Here is a 22,713-nt window from a genome sequence, read left to right as displayed (position 1 = left end):
ATGCTGGCACTGTCACGGACCAATAAGACGTCTCCAAGGTGATGTCATGGAGGCAGCAACTGATGCTGTTGCTGATGCTGTTGCCCGGCGCCTGTATCCGTGCAGCCAGACGGGGGTAACCGTAGTCACCGCTCCATCAGCAGCAACAGCAGCGGAGAAGTCAGGGACTGAGGGGGGTAAGTCACACAGCTGCACACATCTGCATCTCACTCGCGTCCTTGTTCCTTCTCAGGGTTACGTTTTATTGCAGGGATGCAGGTCGCCCCCGAGTGTGTGTGTGTGTGTGTGTGTGTGTGTGTGTGTGTGTGTGTGCTGGTGGGGCGTGATGGGGCGAGGGTGAGGATGGTGATGATGCAGTGGTCCCTGCAAACGGGAGAAGGAGGAAAAAGGGAGAGAGGGAGAGAACTCGGTGTCCCCATGAAGTGTATGCCGTGTAACCTGTGTCATTTATTATTGATCATCCATATGTGCAGACGCAGCTTTGTGTCTGATAGAGCGGGAGACGAGACGAGTGTGTGTGTGTGTGTGTGTGTGTGTGTGTGTGTGTGTGCGTGCGACATAGTTTACAGAAGTTCCCATTTGTCTGATATTATTGGATGGTTTTGAACCGGTCTTGTCTTCAGTGTTCATTTCACCTTTAGCCGGTCATTACTGTGTGTGCGTGTCGTACCGGTGTGGTGCCGTATTCAGCACCCCTGCCGTGAAATGCACCCCCTCGCATTAAAGGTGATATTCTGGATCAGAAGGCTGTTGTTTCCACCTATAGGAGTAGTTTATATACAGGTAACCACATTAAAAGCACACTTTTGAACCTATGAATTGCAAGAAAAGCTGGGATTATATTTAGGAAACGCTGAGTCAAACACATTCAACTTGCTCAAAAGATCCATTTAACTCATGTTGTAATTATGGCTGCAGTATATTTCCACAGAACACACAAAGAAAATGATGTTTTGTGTTCACTATTATCAGAGTTTGTGACTTTAAACTCTTTAAAATAGTTTAAAGACTGTAAGGAACCAATGTTCTGACCGTTGTGGGTTACCTGTATATGTGTATATATATATATATATATATATATATATATATATATATATATATATATATATATATATATATATATAAGCTACTCCTATAGGTGGAAACAACACCCTTCTGATCCAGAATATCACCTATAATGCGAGGGGTTGCATTTCACGGCAGGGGTGCTGAATACGGCACCACACCGGTATTAGGTAAGAAAATATGGGGAAACAACTGTTTACAATCTGTAAAACCTATAAAACCCACAAACTGAGTCAAATGGCTCATAAAAAAACACAGATTGGTGTTCTGGGATACGTTTAACAAATGTTTATATTTTCCTGAAGTTGGAGTGTGTGGTAACCGCCGCTCCTGTAAGAAATCAAAGTATTAGACTGAGGATTCACGCCGTAATGTGAAAATGTAAGTGGTACCTTAAATACTGGGCCCATGGAGACAGAGTCACTATGTCTTCTATCTTTCTTTTTCACTCTGACTTCTTAGAAACCCACTGTGTGTGAATAAAAAATGGAAAATGAGACGTTCAATTCAATATCTGTTCAATTAAAAATGGACTGCCGGCATCGCTGGAAGTAAAACTCCTGAACGTGACTGAGACTTTGACTGACCTCTGATTTAAAGAGGATTTATATTTTTAAATATGAAGTAATGCGCTCTAAGTCAGCTTTACGAAACCAGATTAGAAGACGTTATTTGTCGTCAGTTTACCGTTTGTTCAAAACCTAAAACAACAATTCAACGTTTTACAGGAGCAATGGGTCAGACCATGTTTTGACCATGGCCAGTAACGTCCTGCAGTACCTACTGGTTAGTCCAGTACACAACCCCACTATTAAACACAGCTTGATGAAACCCATATTTACATTTACAGTGGCCTCTAGTGGCTGTAATAATTAGGTATAATAAGGAAGTCAGGTGGCGTGATATAAAAAGCAACAAAGTCCACGTAGGGAGGAGGTCAGGGCGAATGGATGGGGCGACTCCTGTCCCCCCAATGGACTGTATATAAAAAACAGACGTCTCCGTCGAGGTTCGTTCTCTCAACTTGATCCAATCGTCCTCTCCTACAGGAGTCTCCATCTTGTCAGACTTTGACTCCGCCTCAATTCCTCTGACCAAAAAAGGGCATGTATGTGACGTTGGGGGGAGGGGCGTACGTCCATCTGGCTGACGTTTACCTCCGAGGAGAAGTGAGGGCCAGAGGCTAGCTGTCACTCAAGAGGCCACGCCCCTAATTATTCATAAACTTTAACCTCCAATAAAATAAAAACTAGCCCCTCCCCCTCAGTGTTGTCATGGAGATATGAGCTAAACACACAGACTAGAATGTTCTTTTGTCCTTAAACAGGTTTAATGATGCTGTGTAAACGGCCTGTTTAACATGGGGCTCAATGAGAAACTGCTCTGTTATGAAACCTGCCCCTAGTGGACACTCAGAGAACTGACGCTGACGGGGCTTCCTGATTGGATCAAACAGGAAGTCGCTGTGGTGGGGGCGCGGTACCCACCACAACCAAAGGACAACGTTGACTTATTTTAAATTACGTACATAGTTAATTTGAAAGTTAAGTTACAAACGTTCTACATCACGTACGTAACTCCGTCACATACATAAGCTAAATAACCTGAGACTGTGTCACATTTTAAACTGTTACCATTATGGTTAGAGAGGGTGAGATGAACTGCAGCCATTGTGGGTCATAAGAAAGGCCAGGAACAAATGCGCTACTGTATGTCATATAGGTTAAAAACAAAATACATAGATAGCATGTTAATAGTAGGCTTTAAAAGTTCTGGAAGATTCTGTAAACTTTCAACAGAGCTTGCTGTTTCCCCTTGTTTCCAGCCTTTATGCTAAGCTAAGCTAACCATCCATCCAGCTTGTCCCTATCGGGGTCACAGGGGGAGATTGGGCTGCAGCCGATCCCAGCTGACATCGGGTGTGAGGCGGGGTCCACCCTGGACAGGACGCAAGTCTATCGCAGGGCCTGAGCTAACCCACTGCTGGATAAAGCTGCATATTCAGCATAAAGACACCACTCACTGTGCTTTTACTTCCTGTCCTGAAAACCATTAGACATCATTATGTGCAGCCGGAGTTTCTTAGAGACCTTAAACGGTAAAAATTACCTTCAGCAGACATGAAGGACAGAGATCTCCTGGGACAACGAGTCTATGAATATCATAGAAAAGTATAATGGAGAAGTTCACTGTCAGCATATTTCCCACCACCATGACCCACATGTTCCTGTGTGTGCAGAGACCTTTCCCTTCTCTCTCTCTCTGTATCGACACGTGATAAATGAAACACTCTTACTCCTGCAGGGCGCAGTGCATTGATCTGCAACCTGGGTGGTTTCATCCGATGAGAAGCAGCTGTGTGTGTGTGTATGTGTGTGTGTGTGTGTGTGTGTGCATTCCAGCAGTGTACCAAAGCCACACTGTTACCGTCTGATTAGTATGTGTGCGGCACAAGAGTGTATTTCAAGGTATCTGTGCATGTATGTTGCATGTGTGTGTCCGTGAGTGTGTAACTTCCACTGGGAGCCATGTCAGTGTGTGTCAGATGAGTGTGTGCTCCACTCTCCGTGTCGTTGGTTGTCTCATTAGTGCCCTTCTCTCGCTCTCTGGAGCTCACTGCCTGTCTAAGCCTGAAGGGCAGACAGAGAGACAGACAGGCAGACAGGTGGATGGACGGAGAAATAAATAGATACACATACATACATACATACATACACAGCAGCTTACTACAACAAAGGCACACATTATTAAGTAAAAATACGGGGGGATATTTTGGGTTCAGAGACGTAAAAGACACTGCTCTCACCCTTCGTAAAGCACTTTCTTTCACCCTTTTCTCCGTAATTGCAATGGAATTGATTAATAATGATTTTTTCCCCCTATGATCAAAGTAGCTGAGCTCAAGAATATTTATAAAATAAGTGAAGGAGTTCAAGTACCTCGGGATCATGTTCACGAGTGAGGGGACGACGGAGCGTGAGTTTGGCCGGAGAATCGGAGCAGCGGGGGCGGAGCTGCAGTCGCTCTACCGCACCGTTGTGACGAAAAGAGAGCTGAGGAAGGCAAAGCTCTGGATCTACCCTCAGTCCTGGTTCCTACCCTCACCTGTGGTCATGATTGGTGTGCATTCAGCTCTGACAGGGTCAATGAAGCGTGCAGGGTAACATTCTCAAATGAACTGATAACTACGGTAAATTCAGGTGTTGCAGACCTTTGAGCGTTCGCTGTCATTGACCCTGAGTTGCAATGATACAGGAAGTTATGTCCCTCTTCTTAAAGTGGACACAAGCTCATTCTCAGGTTCATTCTTGTATCGTGGTATGTTTTCATGCTTTGATATTTAAAACATTATCTTCCTCACACTGTCTGTCTGAATATACCTTTACTCCCCCTCTGTCTGAAACATGGAAATCTCACCTTTGACCTCATGGGACCTTTAACGTGATCCTGTTTGATTTTTAAATTCTTGTTATTGAACTAGCTTGCTTCACTAGCTTGTTCAATTTGAAGGTTTGAAAAGGCCTCTTAGCATGAGCGTGAGCAATTTGCAGCATCGCTCAGATGTTCATCGGCTCAGTGTTGCTGAGACCATCTGACAGACGGAGACAGCAGGAGGTGGAAGGTTTGGTGCGACAGCTGCTGCTCTGCTTCCTCCCTCTCTCAGCTCAGTTTGATTAAAACACTGCTTGAACTAAGTCTGAATTCAATGGATTTATTCTTGAATTTCATCCCCTCTCCAGCCCAATATTAACTTATTTGATTAACCAGTGAGTATCTCAGACACAGGTTGGGGGTATTTTCAGCAGGTGGTGAAGCAGGTTTTTGTCCTCGCTGTTATTTCTACCTTCCTCTTCCTCTCAACGACCTCCTGCTGCTCCTCGCACTTGGTTGACGTGCGTGATTCACTGCAACATGGGGGGCTGAGCCGAATGCGTGTACATGCAAGTAGGAATTTGTAACGTCTCAAGTAGTTTGGTAGCCTGTCACAGTCCAATATACAACAAGTGTGACACATGCAGAGTCAGGAAAGTGCATTTCACCTGTTTTCAATTCGGACCCAAAAAAGATCACTAAGGTGAAAAGACCAAATATAGCAATAAAGTGTAAGTAAGCTTAAAGGTTGGATATGGAGAATGAGCAGAACAGCTCCATCTAGTGTCTCAAGATCGTCGTCGCAACAACAAAAAAGAAGTCCAGCAGTGGGGTTGCCAGGTTGGTCAGACCCGGCCCAGTAGCTCCAGGAGACCGGAGTCTGTTTGAGCCTGTTTGAACCCGTCCCCTCCAGAAAATCACAGCATCAAAACAAGGATTAGAGGAGTTTGACTGACAGTTAGCGTTAGCCATTAGCGTTAGCCGTTCCAGCTAAGTGCAGATGAAAGTGATGTTAGCATCCAGGAGAAGCGTAGCCATGTGGGCGTGCGTTTGAATGGCGTTCCTCTCCTTTCTCTCAGTCCATGGAGTGAATGCTCGGCCTATAGTGACTCTGGTTGTTGCCCGTCTCCGCTCACTCAGCTGCTGGGACAAAGAAGCAGCTGCAGGATTGGCTAACTCCATTTCACCCAGTGCCAGCCTACAGTAGCTGCACCCAACAACAGACAACTCTGGCAACCAGCAACTGAGAGTAAAATACAGCGGAGATGGTCTCACAAGGATACTTATTAAGCACTTATAAGTCAACTTTGTTTGTTGAAATCTCCTTTTAAAGGATACTTGAGCTATTTCGGTTCACATGTGAACAAGACGACGTGTTCTGATGATGTTGTTTATTTGTTCTTGTTTACTTCTCTGGTTTGATTTTCCCAGCCGGTCAATGGTAAACTAACCTCGGCATAATGACCCTCTGCTTTTAATCTTTGGCGCGGAGCCGCTCCCTCGTTGGTCCAATCAAACTTGAATGGAAGGTGCTTACACAAGTACCCTGCTGCTTGTCGTCTTGTACCATCTCACATTCATTAATATAACCTTTGAATCTGCTTCATTCAGTGCTTCCCCTCTGTCTCCGCATGTCTCTGACAGACTGAGAAGGATCTTCATCATCCCTGGAGAGTTACACATACGCAGTGAGAAGATGACTCTGGCAGGTAAATGCAGCACCTCACACACCTCACTGCTCCCTCCCGTTATAGAAAAAACACGCCTCTACGTGCACCTAGAGCCTGCAAAAATCCACGGCGCCCATATCATCCTGTCCGCTAAACACATGCCACAGATCATGTTTCATTATCACAGGCACACGCTTCAAGCTAGCATACGCTAAATGATGTTAGCAACTGCTATCTATGAGTAAGTTAGCCAGCCTACCTCCATGTGGCATTTACTCCATGCTGTTTAATAATGAGAGAAGACACAGGCGCGTTCACAGGAATCTGGTGCACGTGCACTGACGCACACTATGGGAGGGAGGGAGGAGCTTGGTGGTAGAGGGGGAGGGGCGTGAGAGTTGTAAACATTCAAAATATGACGAGTCAACTCGATCTGCCAGATTTGCCGACTGCAGCTTTAAATAACATGATGAGAATGACCCGTCACTGTCACAGAAAAGGAGGATTACATCATCAGGCCTTGAATGCTTCACGTCAGGCATAACTGAAAAAGTGTGTATCTCTGTGTGTGTGTGTGTGTGCGTGTGTCTTCAGCCTACAAAGAGAAGATCAAAGAGCTCCCCCTGGTGTCTCTGTTCTGTGCCTGTCTGAACCCACAGACTACAGACAAACCTACATACAAAGCAGAAGGTAAAAAATAAATCACTTTTACACGCATGTTATCAATCACACAAGGTGAAATACACAGTATTACAGCAAATATAGACTCTAGTCGTTCTGGGAAATGGAGGAATCAGGGATTACAAATGAAAATGTGGAACGCAGGCAAACCACGAACCACATAATGCACCGATTATCACACACAGTTGATGCATAACAGTGTTCCCCTGTCTAAATAATTCATACTAAATGCATAACCTAAACATGGCCACCTTCCAACACCACAGATGCGGTGGATCTGGGCTGGTGCGTCATCAAAGACGTGGAGGTAATCGAGCTGAATAAGCGGACATCTGGACAGGCCTTCGAGGTCATCCTGAAGCCCCCGTCCTTTGACGGCGTGCCAGAGCTCAACACCTCCATGCCGCAGCGCCGCGACCCGTCCCTGGAGGAGATCCAGAAAAAGCTGGAGGCTGCCGAGGAGAGGCGAAAGGTGAGGGGGAGGGTGGGGTTGGATTTGTGTATCATCATACCCACAAGAAACCCAGCTGGACAGGCACTCGCCCTAAACTGTAACCCTAACCCTGGCTATTTGTAGCCCATTGAGGCATTGTCAAACATCTGACAACGCTCTTTGTGGTTAACTTGATTTATCAAACGGGTGGAAATGGATAAAAGGAAACAGGGAGGGAGTGTTGGAGCTGATGTGCAGGAAGGGAGGAAACACAAGCAGAGGGAGGGTGGGACGATGAAAAGAGGGACATTAAATTAGGTACAAGGGCAATCACGAAGGGACGCGCTCACAACAGCTCATGTTCATCAAGGAAAGACGGGGATGGAGAGAGGGGGAGGAAGGGAGGAGAGGAGGGAAAGGTGAGGAGAGAGGAATTATAGCTGGCACAGAGAACGTGTCCGGAAACAGAGCAGTCACGCGACACCTGCACCATCACGTGTTTCCATTAATAATACATCTGCTTCTCGACGTTCGGTCAAAGTCAAAACAGGTTCAGTTCTTTCAGTAGATTCATTTTCCCCTCTGTGCCGTTTACACTGGTTTGTAGAGGGCAGGGCTTTGCTGGAAGAGATAGAGACAGTCCTGATGATCCAGGCTGTTCACTTTCCCAGGGCGCCAAATAACGACGCTTTGTCATGCCTCCTGTGTTTGATACGACACTCTTAGGGATCTGTATGAAACGCACAAGAACAATGGGATGCTCAGTGCAAGAGCTCCAGGAGAGTGACAAAAGCAAAAACAAACATTACCCAGGAGACCGCCATTGGTGTCTGGGTCCCGTGTCCCGCTCCTCGCTTGAGTAACATCAGAATCATACTTTTAATAACGTCCCGAGAAGTCGTGCTAACCCTAACCAAGTTGGTTTGTTACTTAAACCTAACCACATGGTTTTGTTACATTTCACAACTTTAAAGCTATAGTGCGTAACTTCTACTCCCCCTAGAGGATTTCTGCATTATTACAACGATACGGTCGGCGCCTCAATATGACTGATGGCCCGCCCCTCCCCACCGCTACTCGTCCAACACCGTACGGGATTCAACAACATTTTTATGCTTTTTTTGTTGCTTCTAGCTCTCCTCCCCCCTCCCTTCTCGCTTCCTTCTCGTTGTCAGGTAAAACAGAGTAGAACGCGTCATTTCCTGTGCACCTGCGGGGGAATGTCGCCAACTACACCAAATACAAAAAGAGCAAATATTGAAAAATACCGCAAGATGTTAGAGGGGCCAAACTCAATCAGTGTTGTAACCTCTCCTCTGGTAGTGGCTTGGGTGAAACGGATATTTAGAGACATGTAGAAGTTACACACTATAGCTTTAACCACATGTTCCTTGTGTTTAAATCAGCGAGCGCAGTGTAGCGTCACAGTGGGCTTTGACAAATGACGCCAAAGGGTCCTGACAAAACAGTTTGAGTGATCCAGAGTTACTGAGTTTTTGAATGTTAAACTCCTAATAAGTAATACCCAGATATGTTTCATAAACTTTGATTGTTCTTACTTAATCTTGAACATTTAATGATATAAATACCCCAGATTTGAAGCCATGTTTTCAGGGGTTTAAGTTTAGGCAACAAAGGTCATGGTTTGGCCTAAAATGACTACGTTTGCTATAAAGTAAGTCTGTGACGTTGTTAAGTCTGTGACGTATAGTTATGTTGGTTAACTTCAAATAAGTCAACGTTGTCGATTTCCCACAGTGCATGAAATCCAGGGGTAAAGTCTGGTGTTTGTTTGACCCAAGCCCTCACCACAGCCACTTCCTGTCTGATCCAATCAGGAAGCTCGGTCAGCGTCAGTTCTCTGAGTGTCCACTAGGGGCAGGTTTCATAACAGAGCAGTTTCTCATTGAGCCCCATGTTAAACAGGCCGTTGACACAGCATCATTAAACCTGTTTAAGGACAAAAGAACATTCTAGTCTGTGTGTTTAGATCAGATCTCCATGACAACACTGAGGGGGAGGGGCTAGTTTTTATTTTATTGGAGGTTAAAGTTTGTGAATAATTAGGGGCGTGGTCTCTTGAGTGACAGCTAGCCTCTGGCCCTCAGTTCTCCTCGGAGGTAAACGTCAGCCAGATGGACGTACGCCCCTCCCCCCAACGTCACATACATGCCCTTTTTTGGTAAGAGGAAATTAGGCGGAGTCAAAGTCTGACAAGATGGAGACTCCCGTAGGCGAGGACGATTGGATCAAGTTGAGAGAACGGACCCCGACGGGTATGCTACGTCCATATATTATACAGTCTGTGCCCAGTCTCCACCCAACCCCCTCACTACGCAGACTTTCTTGCTCTTAATACTGTGTCACCTGACTTTGTTGTTTGTTCCTGTGATGTTTATTATGACCACTAGAGGCTGCCACCTAACAACTTTATCGCCCTCTAGTGCCAGGAGGCCGAGCTGCTGAAGCACCTGGCGGAGAAAAGGGAGCACGAGCGTGAGGTGATCCAGAAGGCCTTTGAAGAGAACAACAACTTCATCAAGAACGCCAAGGAGAAGCTCGAGCAGAAGATGGAGGCCAACAAGGAGAACAGGGAGGCCTTGCTGGCCGCCATGCTGGAGAGGCTGCAGGAGAAGGTACAGTCCTGTTAATGTGAGATCAAGGGCTCACACTTTAGGGAAAATCCACGCTAATACACTAGAAACATGCCTGGTTATGTACCATTTTGTTGTTTCATAGCTCTTATGCCTTAGTCCCTCAGAAGAGCAAGGACTTACCAGAGATATGGAAGAAATGTATCAAAGACGCAACCCTGATCTGTTGTGCACTGGCAGTGTAGGGGTACTATTAAAGGAATAACTCAACATTTTAAGAATATCTCTTATTAGCGTCTGTACAACAGTTAGATGAGAAGCTCAAAAGCACTTTATAGCAGTTTTTTGGTTTCTTTTAGTTTTGCTTTGAGAGACAGCCAGGCTACCTGTTCCCCCGACTTTCAGTCTTAATGCTAAGCTAGGCTAACCGCGTCACAGCTCTAGCTCCATGGTTAGCACATAGACATGACAGTGGTATCAACGTCTTTGCATATTGAGTCCGTATTTTCTGTATGTGTTTTTTTTTATATCCGTCAGTCAAAAAAGTCGTTACGCACAGACACCTCGCAGACTCATCCTCTATTTCATCCCCTTCACCGTCAGCATCGTCCATCAGATTATAACTACCTGACCTGCTATAATCTGACTTATGAGATTATACTTTAAATTCTCCATCTCTTTGTTGTAAAGTGCTTTGTGCTGGGAGATGAAGATCAGTTCATCAGATGGTTTGGATGGGGACTTTTGCATGTGCAGTGATGTGCAAGGTGCAATTTTGGACGAAAAATATGGACTTCCCTCACTACTCACTCTCGGAAAGAAAGCAAGTTGTGTTAGTTCTGTCATCACTTTTAAAGGAAGAGTTCAACATAATGAGAAATGAAAAGAGTTAGATGAAAAGATTGCGGTGATCCCTATCCTCCCCAGAAGGGTGAACACTCTGCCTTCACGGATTTAACTCAGCAGTTTGTTAGGGTCAGGGGGTATGGTAAGGGTCAGGGTCAGGGTTAGGAGGTAGATCAGTCTGGGAACGTGCGGCGGAGAAAAAATCTGGAGAAGTTTGAGCAGTGACCGAACCAATCAGCGTTGGTTTCTTTGGTGGATTGAAGTAAAACAGAAGAGACTGTTGAGTGTAAACAACATGGAGGCTTCCACGGATGAGATGAGCAGCTATGGAGCAAGCCGCTCACTAACTCTTTGTTCTCTGGATCCTTCTGTTGAATATGGACCGGGCTCCTGAAATTGGGCCTTTGATCCGTAAATTCACGTTAAACACAAAGGGAAAATCTCCTTTACCCACATGTTGTTTCCTTTCTGAGCTTTGCCTCCACGCTGTTAGCACGTCACACGCTTCACTCATCTGATTGGTTGGTTTGGCCCGTATGTTGGTGACAGACAGATGGTTTATCCAATCAGAAACCAGGATTTTCACCCCTTCCCCAAAAGATCTTTAAACCAGAGTTCAGATGGATCTGCTGAGACCATGAGACTCAATCCATCTGGAGGCGTCAGGTTACCGCTGTTCCCCGGTCCCAATCAAAGCGGGGAACATTGGACCTTTTTTGGGAAAAGCAGGGAACATAGCTACGCTCCCCATATTTGTACACCAACATCCAGCTAACGTAGCTTAGGAGAAACAGCTAGCCTGGCTCTGTCTAAGAAAATAATGTCCTGTGTATTAACCATTTTCCTTTAACCAGCATTGTGTTATTCAGACCTAAAAGTCAATGCACGCCTTCAGCATCATAAATTAGCATTTCCATGTAAATATTGCTCACACGCCTGATCAGTAATCACGAATTCTCTACGGGGTGGAAAAGAGTTTTTAGATCATTCCCCTGTTTACCTCGTCATGAAGAGTTGCCTTGTTCTGCTCATTAATGCTAATATATTCATGAATGCTGATGACTGATGTTGCTCTGTCTGTGTTTGACTGGCAGGACAAACACGCAGAAGAAGTGAGGAAGAACAAGGAGCTGAAGGAGGAAGCCTGCCGGTAGACGAGCGGAGGCGACGGGAGAAGGAGCGGGACTGGGAGTTTTACGAATCGCTTAAAAAATTAAATAAAATAAATCAAAACAGTGCAGGAAAGAAAAGAAAAAGAGCTCAAAAGCAACTCGAACAAAGGGAAAAGCCGCGTTTTCATATTTGACGTATGCTGTAACGAGCTGTACAAAGTTTAGCCAAGTCTTGATGTTGAATTAAAAAAGAAATCGGCCTCTTTTTATCTAAAGGAACGTTTGGGGGGGGGGGGGGGGGTCGACAATGCTTGTTTGGTTGGGAATGAAAGCTGCATCAAAGCGGGAGGAGGTAACAATTTATATCATAGCTCTCTTTTCTGCAGCGTCTTCAGTCAGAAAGCATCGTTAAAGGCTCAGTAGGCAGCTTTGTTTGGCAGCATTAGGCAGAAACGTCCATAATAACCTTAGGGATGATGTAAATGAAGAGATGTGAGAGAAGATCAGACCTCTGCGTCTCTCCAAGGCTGCAAAAAATCTAACCTGTGATAGAAGACTTAGCCTCCTGCTAACCGTAGCCAAAGGCTGCTGCTGATACAAGCTCAGCTTCATGTGTCTGCGTTAGAGTCCTGAATCAAACTATTCCACCTCGAACGTCTTCACATTCCTACAAGTTTGCCAAGAGTGACGGTAAACTCCCTTCTATCGTTCTAACGATCATGATCAGGACGACGTAAATGAGTGAGGCGTGAGCAGACTGATACAGGTGAACACATGAGTGAAGTTAGGGCGGTACTCACACTGTCCATCTGTACCGTGCCCCAGGACGTTTCACCAATGCGTGTGACGTGTTACGGCGTGATGACGTATAGGCAGCAAGAAGCATTCTCCGAGGCCCAGGTAGTGTGAGTACAAACGGGCCTGGAGGGGGGGACAAGGACCCTAAAGCACGGGGCACGGGACGGACGCACAGTGGGAGGGCGCCCTAAGTTCTCCATTTCAGTCACCATCTAATAAACTCATTCAGCACTGTTCAGTCTAAATATAAATACTATTTACTAAAAAGGATTTTCTTTCCTGTGACTCGGACTTTATGGAGGATAACGTAAAAAAAAAAAAAAAGAAGTATTGACAAAGTTGGCGTTTCCCTCCTGCAGGGACTGTCGGTGTGTATGAAGCGCGTGCATCAGACGCCCGTGTGTGTCTGGTGGGAGATGAGACCTGCGTAGACTCGTCCCCTTTGTTCTAGGTTTCCCTGCGTACTGAGCCTTTAACTGAGCTGTGAGGATGCTTTGTAACTGAATGCAGCCAATTATCCCCTTTCTATCCAGTCAGACTGTAACTATGGAGGAGGGAGTTATGATCCAAATCGTCACCAAGTAAAACATGAAAAATGTGTGATGTGCTCAAAACAAACGGGCGCACAGATGAAGTTTAGGAGCCCTCGTCAGTCTCAAGAGTCCCTGGCTCTCCAGGATATTTACCAGTCATTATACATAAACAGGACGTAACACACGAGCTTCTGCCGTTTCCAAAATAAAACTTGAATTCCCTAAATCCACCGCTCTCATGCTAACGCTTCGCCGCACCTTTTTAGCGGCTTGTCGAGTCCGTCTGGGGACGTCTGCGTGTGCCGAACACGGCGAATCTCACGATGTGGTTTATGAATATGAAATGAACAACGGGGCTCTTGTTTCTTTCCGCAGAGCTCCAGAAGAGTAAAAAATCATTAAAAAAATCAGCTTGCAAAGAGAGGACGCTCTACTTTATTGTGCCGTTTTCAGGCTCTCTGTGAAACTTTAACTGTAGTGTAGTCGTAGATCAGTGACATGCGTCTGAGTGTTTAGAGTTAGAGCACTCTTATTTCGTTAAGCACAACTCAAAAGCACATCATGAAGGACAGTGGATGTACACAGCATCAACAACAAGAACATCACAAAGAGACAAAGCAGGGGGTGACAGCAGTTCAGAATTTGGACTAATTGGAGTTTCGGGCCGACCAGCGGCCTCGCTTTGCTTGTGTCACAGCGCTCTGAGTGTCCGTTTATGATTTTCAAGGGAATGTAAACCTAAAAGAGTAAAAGAGAAAGATGAAATTAGCTCGAGTTGTTGAGTCATACTGACTTGATTGAGGTGTTTAAAATGTTTGCACTGTAGCCGGGGGAGTCGTTCCACGGGGTTTGTACTCGCTGTAAGTGTGTGTCGCTGTGTATCCTCAAGGCTGGATTGATTGTATCTATTTGGCATGGTCAGTAAAAACAGCTTGACTGAACTCACACTTTTCCCTTGTTCTCGTCATTTCTCATTTGTAAGCACGCACACACACACGCACGCGCACACGCACACGCACACGCACACGCCTATCATAGACTGTATAAAAACAGGGGTCCGTTCTCTCAGCTTGATCCAATCGTCCTCGCCTACAGGAGTCTCCATCTTGTCAGACTTTGACTCCGCCTCATTTCCTCTGACCAAAAAAGGGCATGTATGTGACGTTGGGGGGAGGAAGATACGTTCATTTAGCAACATTAGCTCCAACGCCTGGGAGCTAGGCTAACAGAACATGTTACTAGATAAATGAGAGTTGGAGTCAATTTTGACATTTTTATCCAAGAAAGGGAGAAATTTTTTTTATTTCCTGTGTCTGTAGCAGAGATTGCACTGGCTCTGAACTGATATTCAGCACAGCACCATGCCCATAGACTGTAAACCACCGACCCTCACGGTCCGAATCCTCTAGCTGCTTCAGATTAACATCTAGTGTATGTGCCATCGATAGTAGGCTGTATTTAAGTCATGGTGCAAGTGCGGCTACTTAATTAGCACTACAGAGCTATGGTTAACACGTTGTGTTCCTAAACCATCTTGTCAATTATGGAAACACCACACCACACCACACCGCATGCTAATGATGCTAATCCTGACAACTAGCCTCCGAGGAGAAGTGAGGGCCAGAGGCTAGCTGTCACTCAAGAGGCCACGCCCCTAATTATTCATAAACTTTAACCTCCAATAAAATAAAAACTAGATTGGTCCAAAACAAATCACCTCCCTCAGTGTTGTCATGGAGACATGAGCTAAACATCTCCAAGCCCCTTATACCTTCTCCTCGGAGGTAAACGTCAGCCAGATGGACGTACGCCCCTCCCCCCAAACGTCACATACATGCCCTTTTGTGGTCAGAGGAAATGAGGCGGAGTCAAAGTCTGACAAGATGGCGACTCCTGTAGGTGAGGACAACTGGATTGAGTTGAGAGAACGGACCCAGACGGAGACGCTACGTCTGTTTTTTAACCAGTCTACGGTCCCCTCTCAGTACACTACACACTTTGTACAGAACACACTGCTAATGGTTATGTCTCGTGTGCCTGAAGCATTCGCACGTGACACTGCACTTCCTCGAGTCCGCAGCAACTCACCCGGCCAGCGTGAAGTTGATCGGAAATTGAAATTGGCGAGAAAACTGAAGGACAGACCGACTCCTTCCAGTTTAGTTTCATGAAAACATTATAATAAGACCATAATACGTTCCATAAATATGTATTAGCATGGAATAAAGTTAAACACCTGAGTTTAGTGTGAACTTTTACAGGAAGGAAATCGGTTTGTATAGAATATGTCATGTGTAAAAAGCCCATTAAGACATGAACGCTGGGTTAAAACGTTTAATTAATTGATATTGTAACAATAAAATACAAACAGGGATATTATAAATGTGACATAAAAGACAAGACACAAAAGTATAATAGCATATTTAATATATATAACTCCCATTTCATGGCTGCTGAGAAAACGACACAGTAAATGTGTTGTTTGTACTTTCCCCATAGGTTAAAGCTGCATTAACCTTTTTCCACCACTAGGGGGTCTCTGCAGTACTTCAATAGTCATGGTAGTTCTACTGGCCGCCACATTAAAGGTCATTTGATTCAGTGGGAGCTTGAAACACATTGCTTAATACAAGTTTAAGTAAGAGAGTGATATGAAAGCGTGCTGAGAGAGCGTCCTGGGTGTCACTGCTGTGGGAGGACGCTGGGCCTCACGCAGGTGCAGCCCACTGTGATCACCTCCGTCCCCAGTCTGAAGTCATGCTTAACCCTGGTCCTCCTCCCTCCCTGGCGTGTGCGGCTTTGCCTTGGGACTCTGGAGAGGAAGGGGGGGGGATTAAAAAGGGCTCAATATAGACTGATGCTGTCATTATCTATCACGTCGTGACGTAACGCCCTTTCAAAATATGATTTCCAGGTCCGAGCCTCGTGTTTCTACAACACAGCACTGCCGTGTTCCCCGTAGTTTGAACAGATCTGAGTTTTAAAAACAACCTAATTGTCATTTTAATTCTTTCTTATCGATGAAAAAGACGTCAAACTGACCAAAGAGGTGATCGTAGTTGGTCACATGTTCGCCCGTTGTGTCTGTTTTGTTTCAACGGAGCGTTTGGACCCGGAACTCTTATTTTGAAAGGGTGTGACGTCACATTTTAAACAGCCGGATAAGATTTGTATATTAAATAAATGTGGACTGTAATGGATGTGACTAGAACAGGGCTCATACACCTGTTCGTGGTCAAATTCAAGCACTTTTCAAGCACTTTCAAGGTCAATTTTCAAACTTTTTACAGTTGTGGTAAATTACATATTTCTACAAACACAGATAGATATTGAAAATGATAATTTCACCTTAAGTTTTTCTGGTAAAATCATGGTATTAAGCTTTAAACACCAGAAAATGTTTTCGTAATAACAGAAGGATGAGAAATTAAATCAAAATTCTCTTCTAAAGATATTTGTTGTGAAATAAATTCAACATTTAAGTAATTTATCCACATTTCAAGCACTTTTCAAACCTTGAAAACACAACACAAAAGGATTTCAAGCAGCTGAACGAACCCTGAAAGCAAATGTGAGAATAAAGCAAACGTTAACTGAATCCAGTTTGCTTCCATTCAGTTCAATATAAAGATTGCAACAGCTAAAATGCCCTTTATACTGTTTCTGTGCAGCATCGGGAGGTGAGTCAGAAAGAAAACGGACACCACTGTCTTTGAAATAAAGATTTATGGATGTGTTTGGTCGTGTGTGTGTGTGTGTGTGTGTGTGTGTGTAGGGTTCCAGCTGAAGTCTCGAGGCTGTGCAGAGTCTAACCTCAATGTTTGGCCGATGACATGTACCAGGTGACTTTGGGTTTTCCTATTCCCACCGTTTGAAACCACAATACAATGGAAGTTTGACCAAAGTGCACCATTAGCTGCTTTAATAAAGGCTGCAGAGACTTTACCTGTGGAGGACCAGGACCTGGTAGTAGATAGGTTTGGACACCAGGACCATGTCCTCACCTCCCCCCTGCAGGCTCGAACAGCTGGAGGTCAGGCAGTGAGCATTAGAGATCTGCCGAGGCAACCGAGACGCCACACAGGAGTCTCTACAGAGGGAGGAAACACGGATTATTGGGATTCCAGGCTCATCTCATCTCATCTTCAGCCGCTTATCCGGGGTCAGGTCTCGGGGGCAGCAGCTTTAGCAGGGGACCCCAAACTTCCCTTTCCCGGGCCACATTAACCAGCTCTAACTGGGGGATCCTGAGGCGTTCCCAGGCCAGTGTCAAGATCTAATCTCTCCACCTGGTCCTGGGTCTTCCCCGAGGCCTCCTCCCAGCTGGACGTGCCTGGAACACCTCCCTAGGGAGGCGCCCAGGGTTCATCCAGACCAGATGATCCTGAACCACCTCAACTGGCTCCTTTCAACGCAAAGGAGCAGCGGCTCTACTCCGAGTTCCTCACGGATGCTGAACTTCACCCCCTATTCCAGGCTCTAAAAGTTCAAAACTGAATGACCAAACACGTCAAACAGGTGTAAAGCTTCAGTAATGCCTTACCTGTACGTCCACGGCGACAGAGACGTGCGGGCGATGGTCGAGACAGACGTGCTGGCGATCTGGGGCTGCACTGAGGGATCCAGGATCAGTCTCACCGTCTTGCCCTTTGGTTTGGCTCCCAGCCTCAGCTTCAGGGAGCCCGCCCGGCTTCTCCCGGCGGCGTGTAACAGCGCGCCCAGGCCGAGCACCAACAAAGCTCTCGACACCTAAACACAAGAACACCAGGAAATGCTTTATCCAGAAGACGACCGCCTCGTCATTTCATCTACAACGTCAACACCAAAGAACGAAATTGGAGTCAAATGATGCATCGACTTTCCCTTCAAATGAGCGCCCCTCCCCTTCAGTGTGTCACACTCTGTCGTTTAAACCTAAAGTCGCCCTGTGGAAACTAACCTCACCATCACGATGGAGATTAAAGATTAAAGCACTCACCAGCAGCATGACTGTGTCGCCTGAAGAGTCCAACTTTCCCCGTGAAGCTCTGCTGCCGTCTCGTTGTGTCGACGTCCTCTCTGTGTTTATATGCAGGCGCGCGGTGCTGGTGTGTGCGGGCAACACCTGCGCTGCATTTACCGATATGACTGTCACTGATGTTAAAGATACACGCGTTGATCTGCAGATAAGATCGTCTCTTTGTGGTCGCCATTCGTTTCTTTGACTATGTGCATTTTTCTCATTGCCCCAGAAGAGCTGTGCAGATTTTAGGTCATTTATAAAAGTGCTGTACTTAAATCATTAAAGGCACCCGGAAAAACAAACGCATAAAACACATAAAAGGTCATTTTTAAAACGTATAAAATACGGTGACAGTGACAGAAGTTACAGTGCAGTTTACTGAAAAGCAGCCGCAAACAGAAAAGTCTTCAGTCGTGATTTAAAAGAACTCAAAGTTGCAGCAGACCTGTCCCATCTTTAGTCCTGATTCTGGGCACGTCCAGCTGGGAGGAGGCCTCGGGGAAGACCCAGGACCAGGTGGAGAGATTAGATCTCCACACTGGCCTGGGAACGCCTCAGGATCCCCCAGTTAGAGCTGGTTAATGTGGCCCGGGAAAGGGAAGTTTGGGGTCCCCTGCTAAAGCTGCTGCCCCCGCGACCCGACCCCGGATAAGAGGCTGGAGATGAGATGAGATGAGATGAGAGAACATATTCGACAGTGAAAATGTCTTTTGTCATAACTTCATAGTTGTTTTTCAGTGGTAAACGTTCATTTTGTTTTGGAGATCCATGACAAGTTTGGAGCAAATCCACCTGTGCACCTTTCCTTCTCAGTTTTTATTTGGAGACAATATATCTGTGTGTATTTTACATTTTGGCCAATAATGAGAGTAAAAATCAAGAGTGCATTTGTTTACTTTTTCAAAAACACTCTTTTTATACCTCACAGCACTGAGAACACACACACACACACACACACACACACACACACACACACACACACACACACACACACACACACACACACACACACACACACACACACACACACACACACACACACACACACACACACACACACACACACACACACACACACACACACACACACACACACACACACACACACACACACACACACACACACACACACACACACACACACACACACACACACACACACACACGCCCACGCCCACGCCCACGCCCACGCCCACGCAACGCTGGACTTACGGTTAAGAACCCAACAGAGACTCATCATTCTAGTAACTGCACCTACACACTGTCACAGCTACACCCCGGTCTGAACAATGTAGGCCAAAGAGATGCTGGTGAGAGTCGTGGTATGAGTCAGCAAAACTGTGTTTCAAAGACTCGCCGTGTGATAACATCTGCTCTCTTCACGCGTCGTACGAGTCAGGAGCCGGCTAAGTGGAGCACAGCTCTGCAGGAGAGCAGTGAAGTCAGGAGGAGAGGTTTCACACTGAGACGCTCAAACACTTAGAGACCAGAAGCCCCGCCAACGACTGCACGACAGAGCGTTCCTCACATGTGCAACAGGTACACGACGAGATGCACACACAGATAGATGAGAAATGATGTCATAGATGAAGGACTTTGATAACTGGAGGTATGAGGTGGTGCTTCGACTGTCTGCAAACATCCTTTGGTGCCTTTTTCATCTTATAAAAATATACCATCTTGTGTGGTGAGGTGCATCTGTCATTGGATCTTGTAACAATCACAGTAAAGAGAGTCACATTGAAGAAGCCTTAAAGGTCCCGTATTATAAAAAAGCAGGTTGAGGTGTTGTATAAATACGGTGAAAGCATCAAAACTACTCAATCCACAGAAATGAGAAACGAGCTTCCTGTTCAGTTGTGATGTCACAGCTACACTACGCACCTATGACAGGAGCTCAGTGTAACGATGTTAAAGAGGGGCGGCAGCCGGAGTCTCTGTAGGAAACTACTTTTATTTTAATGTGAAATTCCTGCATCTTCCTCTCTTACCTTGCTGCCGGGCACGTTCACCTCGCTCCAGTTTGTTCATTCATTCATCTTCAGCCTCTTGTCCCTGTCGGGGTCGCAGGGGGGCTGGAGCCGATCCCAGCTGACATCAGGAGTGAGGCGGGGTCCACCCTGGACAGGACGCCAGTCTATCACAGGACACATAGAGACGAACAGAGACAGACAACCATTCACACCTACGGGTGATTTAGAGTCATCAATGAACCGAACACCTGCACGTCTTTGGACTGTGGGAGGAAACCGGAGAACCCGGAGAAAACCCACGCAGACACGGGGACAACATGCAAACTCCACACAGAAGGGCCCCAGCTGGGATTCAAACCAGGAACCCTCTCACTGTGAGGCGACAGTGCTAACCACCACTGTATTATCTCCTCTGACACACAGTGCACCCCCTCTCAAAACTACAAATCTTTATTTTCTATGTGGCACAAATCTCTGGTTGTCAGCATTCAATCAATTCAGATCCGTGGGCCGGGGCCTCAGTGGGAGACAGAATACCAGGGATGTGCCATTACCCTTTAGCCTGGGGTGCAACACAACACAACACAACACAACACAACACAACACAAAACCATGCACTACAGGAGGCCTAGTGCCTGCTTGCATGCACTTGGAGTGGGGTCTCCACCACAGTGCCTAGACTCCCAGCACGCACTAAAAATCAAGAAAGACACAAAAAGCAAAAGGAAATGAACAAAAACCAACATCCCAACTGATGAACAACATCTCTAACTCGAGGATTCAACAGAAAAGGACCATGGAAACAAATCAAAACTGCAAGAAAGCAGAAATAAAAACAACTGGTCCAACAGAACAGAACAGAGCAGAGCAGCAGCAGCAGCAGCAGCAGCAGCAGAGGATCCTCTAAAACCAAAGACACACATGAGTAAAAACCAAACAGGGACTAAACTCAGGTGAATAAAGCAGGAACCCTCCTCACCAGCCTGGGAGGAGCTGGAGCCGGAGCCATTTTGGGCCTTTCATGCTGCACCTGGTGCAGAGGGAGGAGCTGAGCTGGGCTGCGTTCACAACCCCACTGAGGTTCATCACACACACACATGCTGGAGGTAGGAAGTGCTGCTGGAAATGCCGTTTTAGTCATTCCCCCAACTGCAATGATGGAGCCGAGACGCAGAGAGCGCAACTGTGGAAGACCCAGAAACGCCGACCAATCAGAGCAGACTGGGCTTTTTCAGGAGGGGGTCTTAAAGAGACAGGCGCCAGACAGAGGGTGAATACAGGTCCATTCAGACAAACACATGTTCAACATAAAAAACTAAACAGAGCGCCACCAAACTGAAGAACACTCGAGAAAATGTTGGACTGTTGCTTTAAGACTTAAATAAAAGTTAAAATGACTTAAAATCAGGGTTTGTGCACCTTTTCTGGGGCCAAATTCAAGCACTTTCAAGGTCCATTTCAAAGCTTTTCCAGCACCTTACAGCTGTGCTGAATCACACATTTCTACGTAAACATTAAAAATGACCATTTCACTCTTTTGTTTTATTAAAATCACACATTAAAAGAGACGGTATAGTGTTAAAAACTACTTAAATTGTTCTGAAATAAACAAATTATGAACTAAATAAATGATGTGAGAGAAATGCAGATACAATTTCAAGCATTTTGACATAATTGATCCAAAATTCAAGCATTTTTCAAACCTTGAAAACACAACATCTCATCTCATCTTCAGCCTCTTATCCGGGGTCAGGTCTCAGGCGCAGCAGCTCCAGCAGGGGACCCCAAACTTCCCTTTCCCGGGCCACATTAACCAGCTCTAACTGGGGGATCCTGAGGCGTTCCCAGGCCAGTGTGGAGATCTAATCTCTCCACCTGGTCCTGGGTCTTCCCCGAGGCCTCCTCCCAGCTGGACGTGCCTGGAACACCTCCCTAGGGAGGCGCCCAGGGTTCATCCTTACCAGATGATCCTGAACCACCTCAACTGGCTCCTTTCAACACAAAGGAGCAGCGGCTCTACTCCGAGTTCCTCACGGATGCTGAACTTCTCCCCCTCTCTCTAAGGGAGACTCCAGACCCCTCCTGAGGAAACACATTTCACACGCTTGGACCTGGACCTGGTTCTTTGGGTCCTGACCCAGCTTTCATGACCACAGGTGAGGGTAGGAACCAGGACTGACCGATTGCTCTCTCCCCTAGAAAACATATTAAAATTAATAATTGAAATCACACCTGTAGGAACCTGTAAAAATGTAAACTTAATCTGCCTTTAGTCGAGAGAGTCGTGGGAGCAGGATGTGAATATTTAGTTGGTTTGAAACGTTACTCTCATCATCCTGAAGCCTTGGTCTCAGCTGAGGCGACAGATGTGAGGAAGGCGCTGGCTGCAGTCTCTGGTACGGTGCGTGATATGAGTCAGCCGTGGGTGTAGAGAGCTCAGCCTCTCGTGCGCTGGATGATGCTGGCAGCGGTTGCTCGCTCCTCACCTGGGGTTGGTGCGCGGCTCCAGTGAGTCTAGGCCTCATCTTCAGACTGGGTCACAGTGACATGTCAGAGCTTAAGGTCAGGAAAGGCTTTGTGTGTCTGTGACGTGTTGGTGCAACAACGCCGTGTACCCCACCACCTGAGGTATCA

The 22,713-nt window shown here is 46.1% G+C and overlaps 2 protein-coding genes across 2 annotated transcripts; one reads left to right on the top strand and one right to left on the bottom strand.

Annotated features, from left to right (window-relative positions):
• The first annotated feature begins 67 nt into the window (after window positions 1-67).
• Window positions 68-12,019, top strand: stmn4 (stathmin-like 4). Its single transcript, XM_083934139.1, has 6 exons — window positions 68-176; window positions 6,082-6,146; window positions 6,702-6,797; window positions 7,055-7,260; window positions 9,666-9,857; window positions 11,756-12,019. Exons 2-6 carry the CDS (start codon window positions 6,134-6,136, stop codon window positions 11,813-11,815), a joined length of 567 nt encoding a protein of 188 aa, XP_083790265.1. The 5' UTR covers window positions 68-176; window positions 6,082-6,133; the 3' UTR covers window positions 11,816-12,019.
• Window positions 12,020-15,547: 3,528 nt separating this feature from the next.
• il17a/f3 (interleukin 17a/f3) lies at window positions 15,548-18,132 on the bottom strand. Its single transcript, XM_083934644.1, has 4 exons — window positions 18,083-18,132; window positions 17,648-17,853; window positions 17,051-17,194; window positions 15,548-15,916 (listed from the first exon to the last, which is right to left on the bottom strand). Exons 1-4 carry the CDS (start codon window positions 18,089-18,091, stop codon window positions 15,787-15,789), a joined length of 489 nt encoding a protein of 162 aa, XP_083790770.1. The 5' UTR covers window positions 18,092-18,132; the 3' UTR covers window positions 15,548-15,786.
• Between the last annotated feature and the right edge of the window lie 4,581 nt (window positions 18,133-22,713).

Source organism: Echiichthys vipera (genome assembly GCF_963691815.1).
Source record: "Echiichthys vipera genome assembly, chromosome: 19".
NCBI lineage: Eukaryota > Metazoa > Chordata > Actinopteri > Perciformes > Trachinidae > Echiichthys > Echiichthys vipera.
The sequence above is the reverse complement of the archived record's forward strand: the minus strand, read 5'-3'. Positions and strand labels throughout refer to the sequence as shown.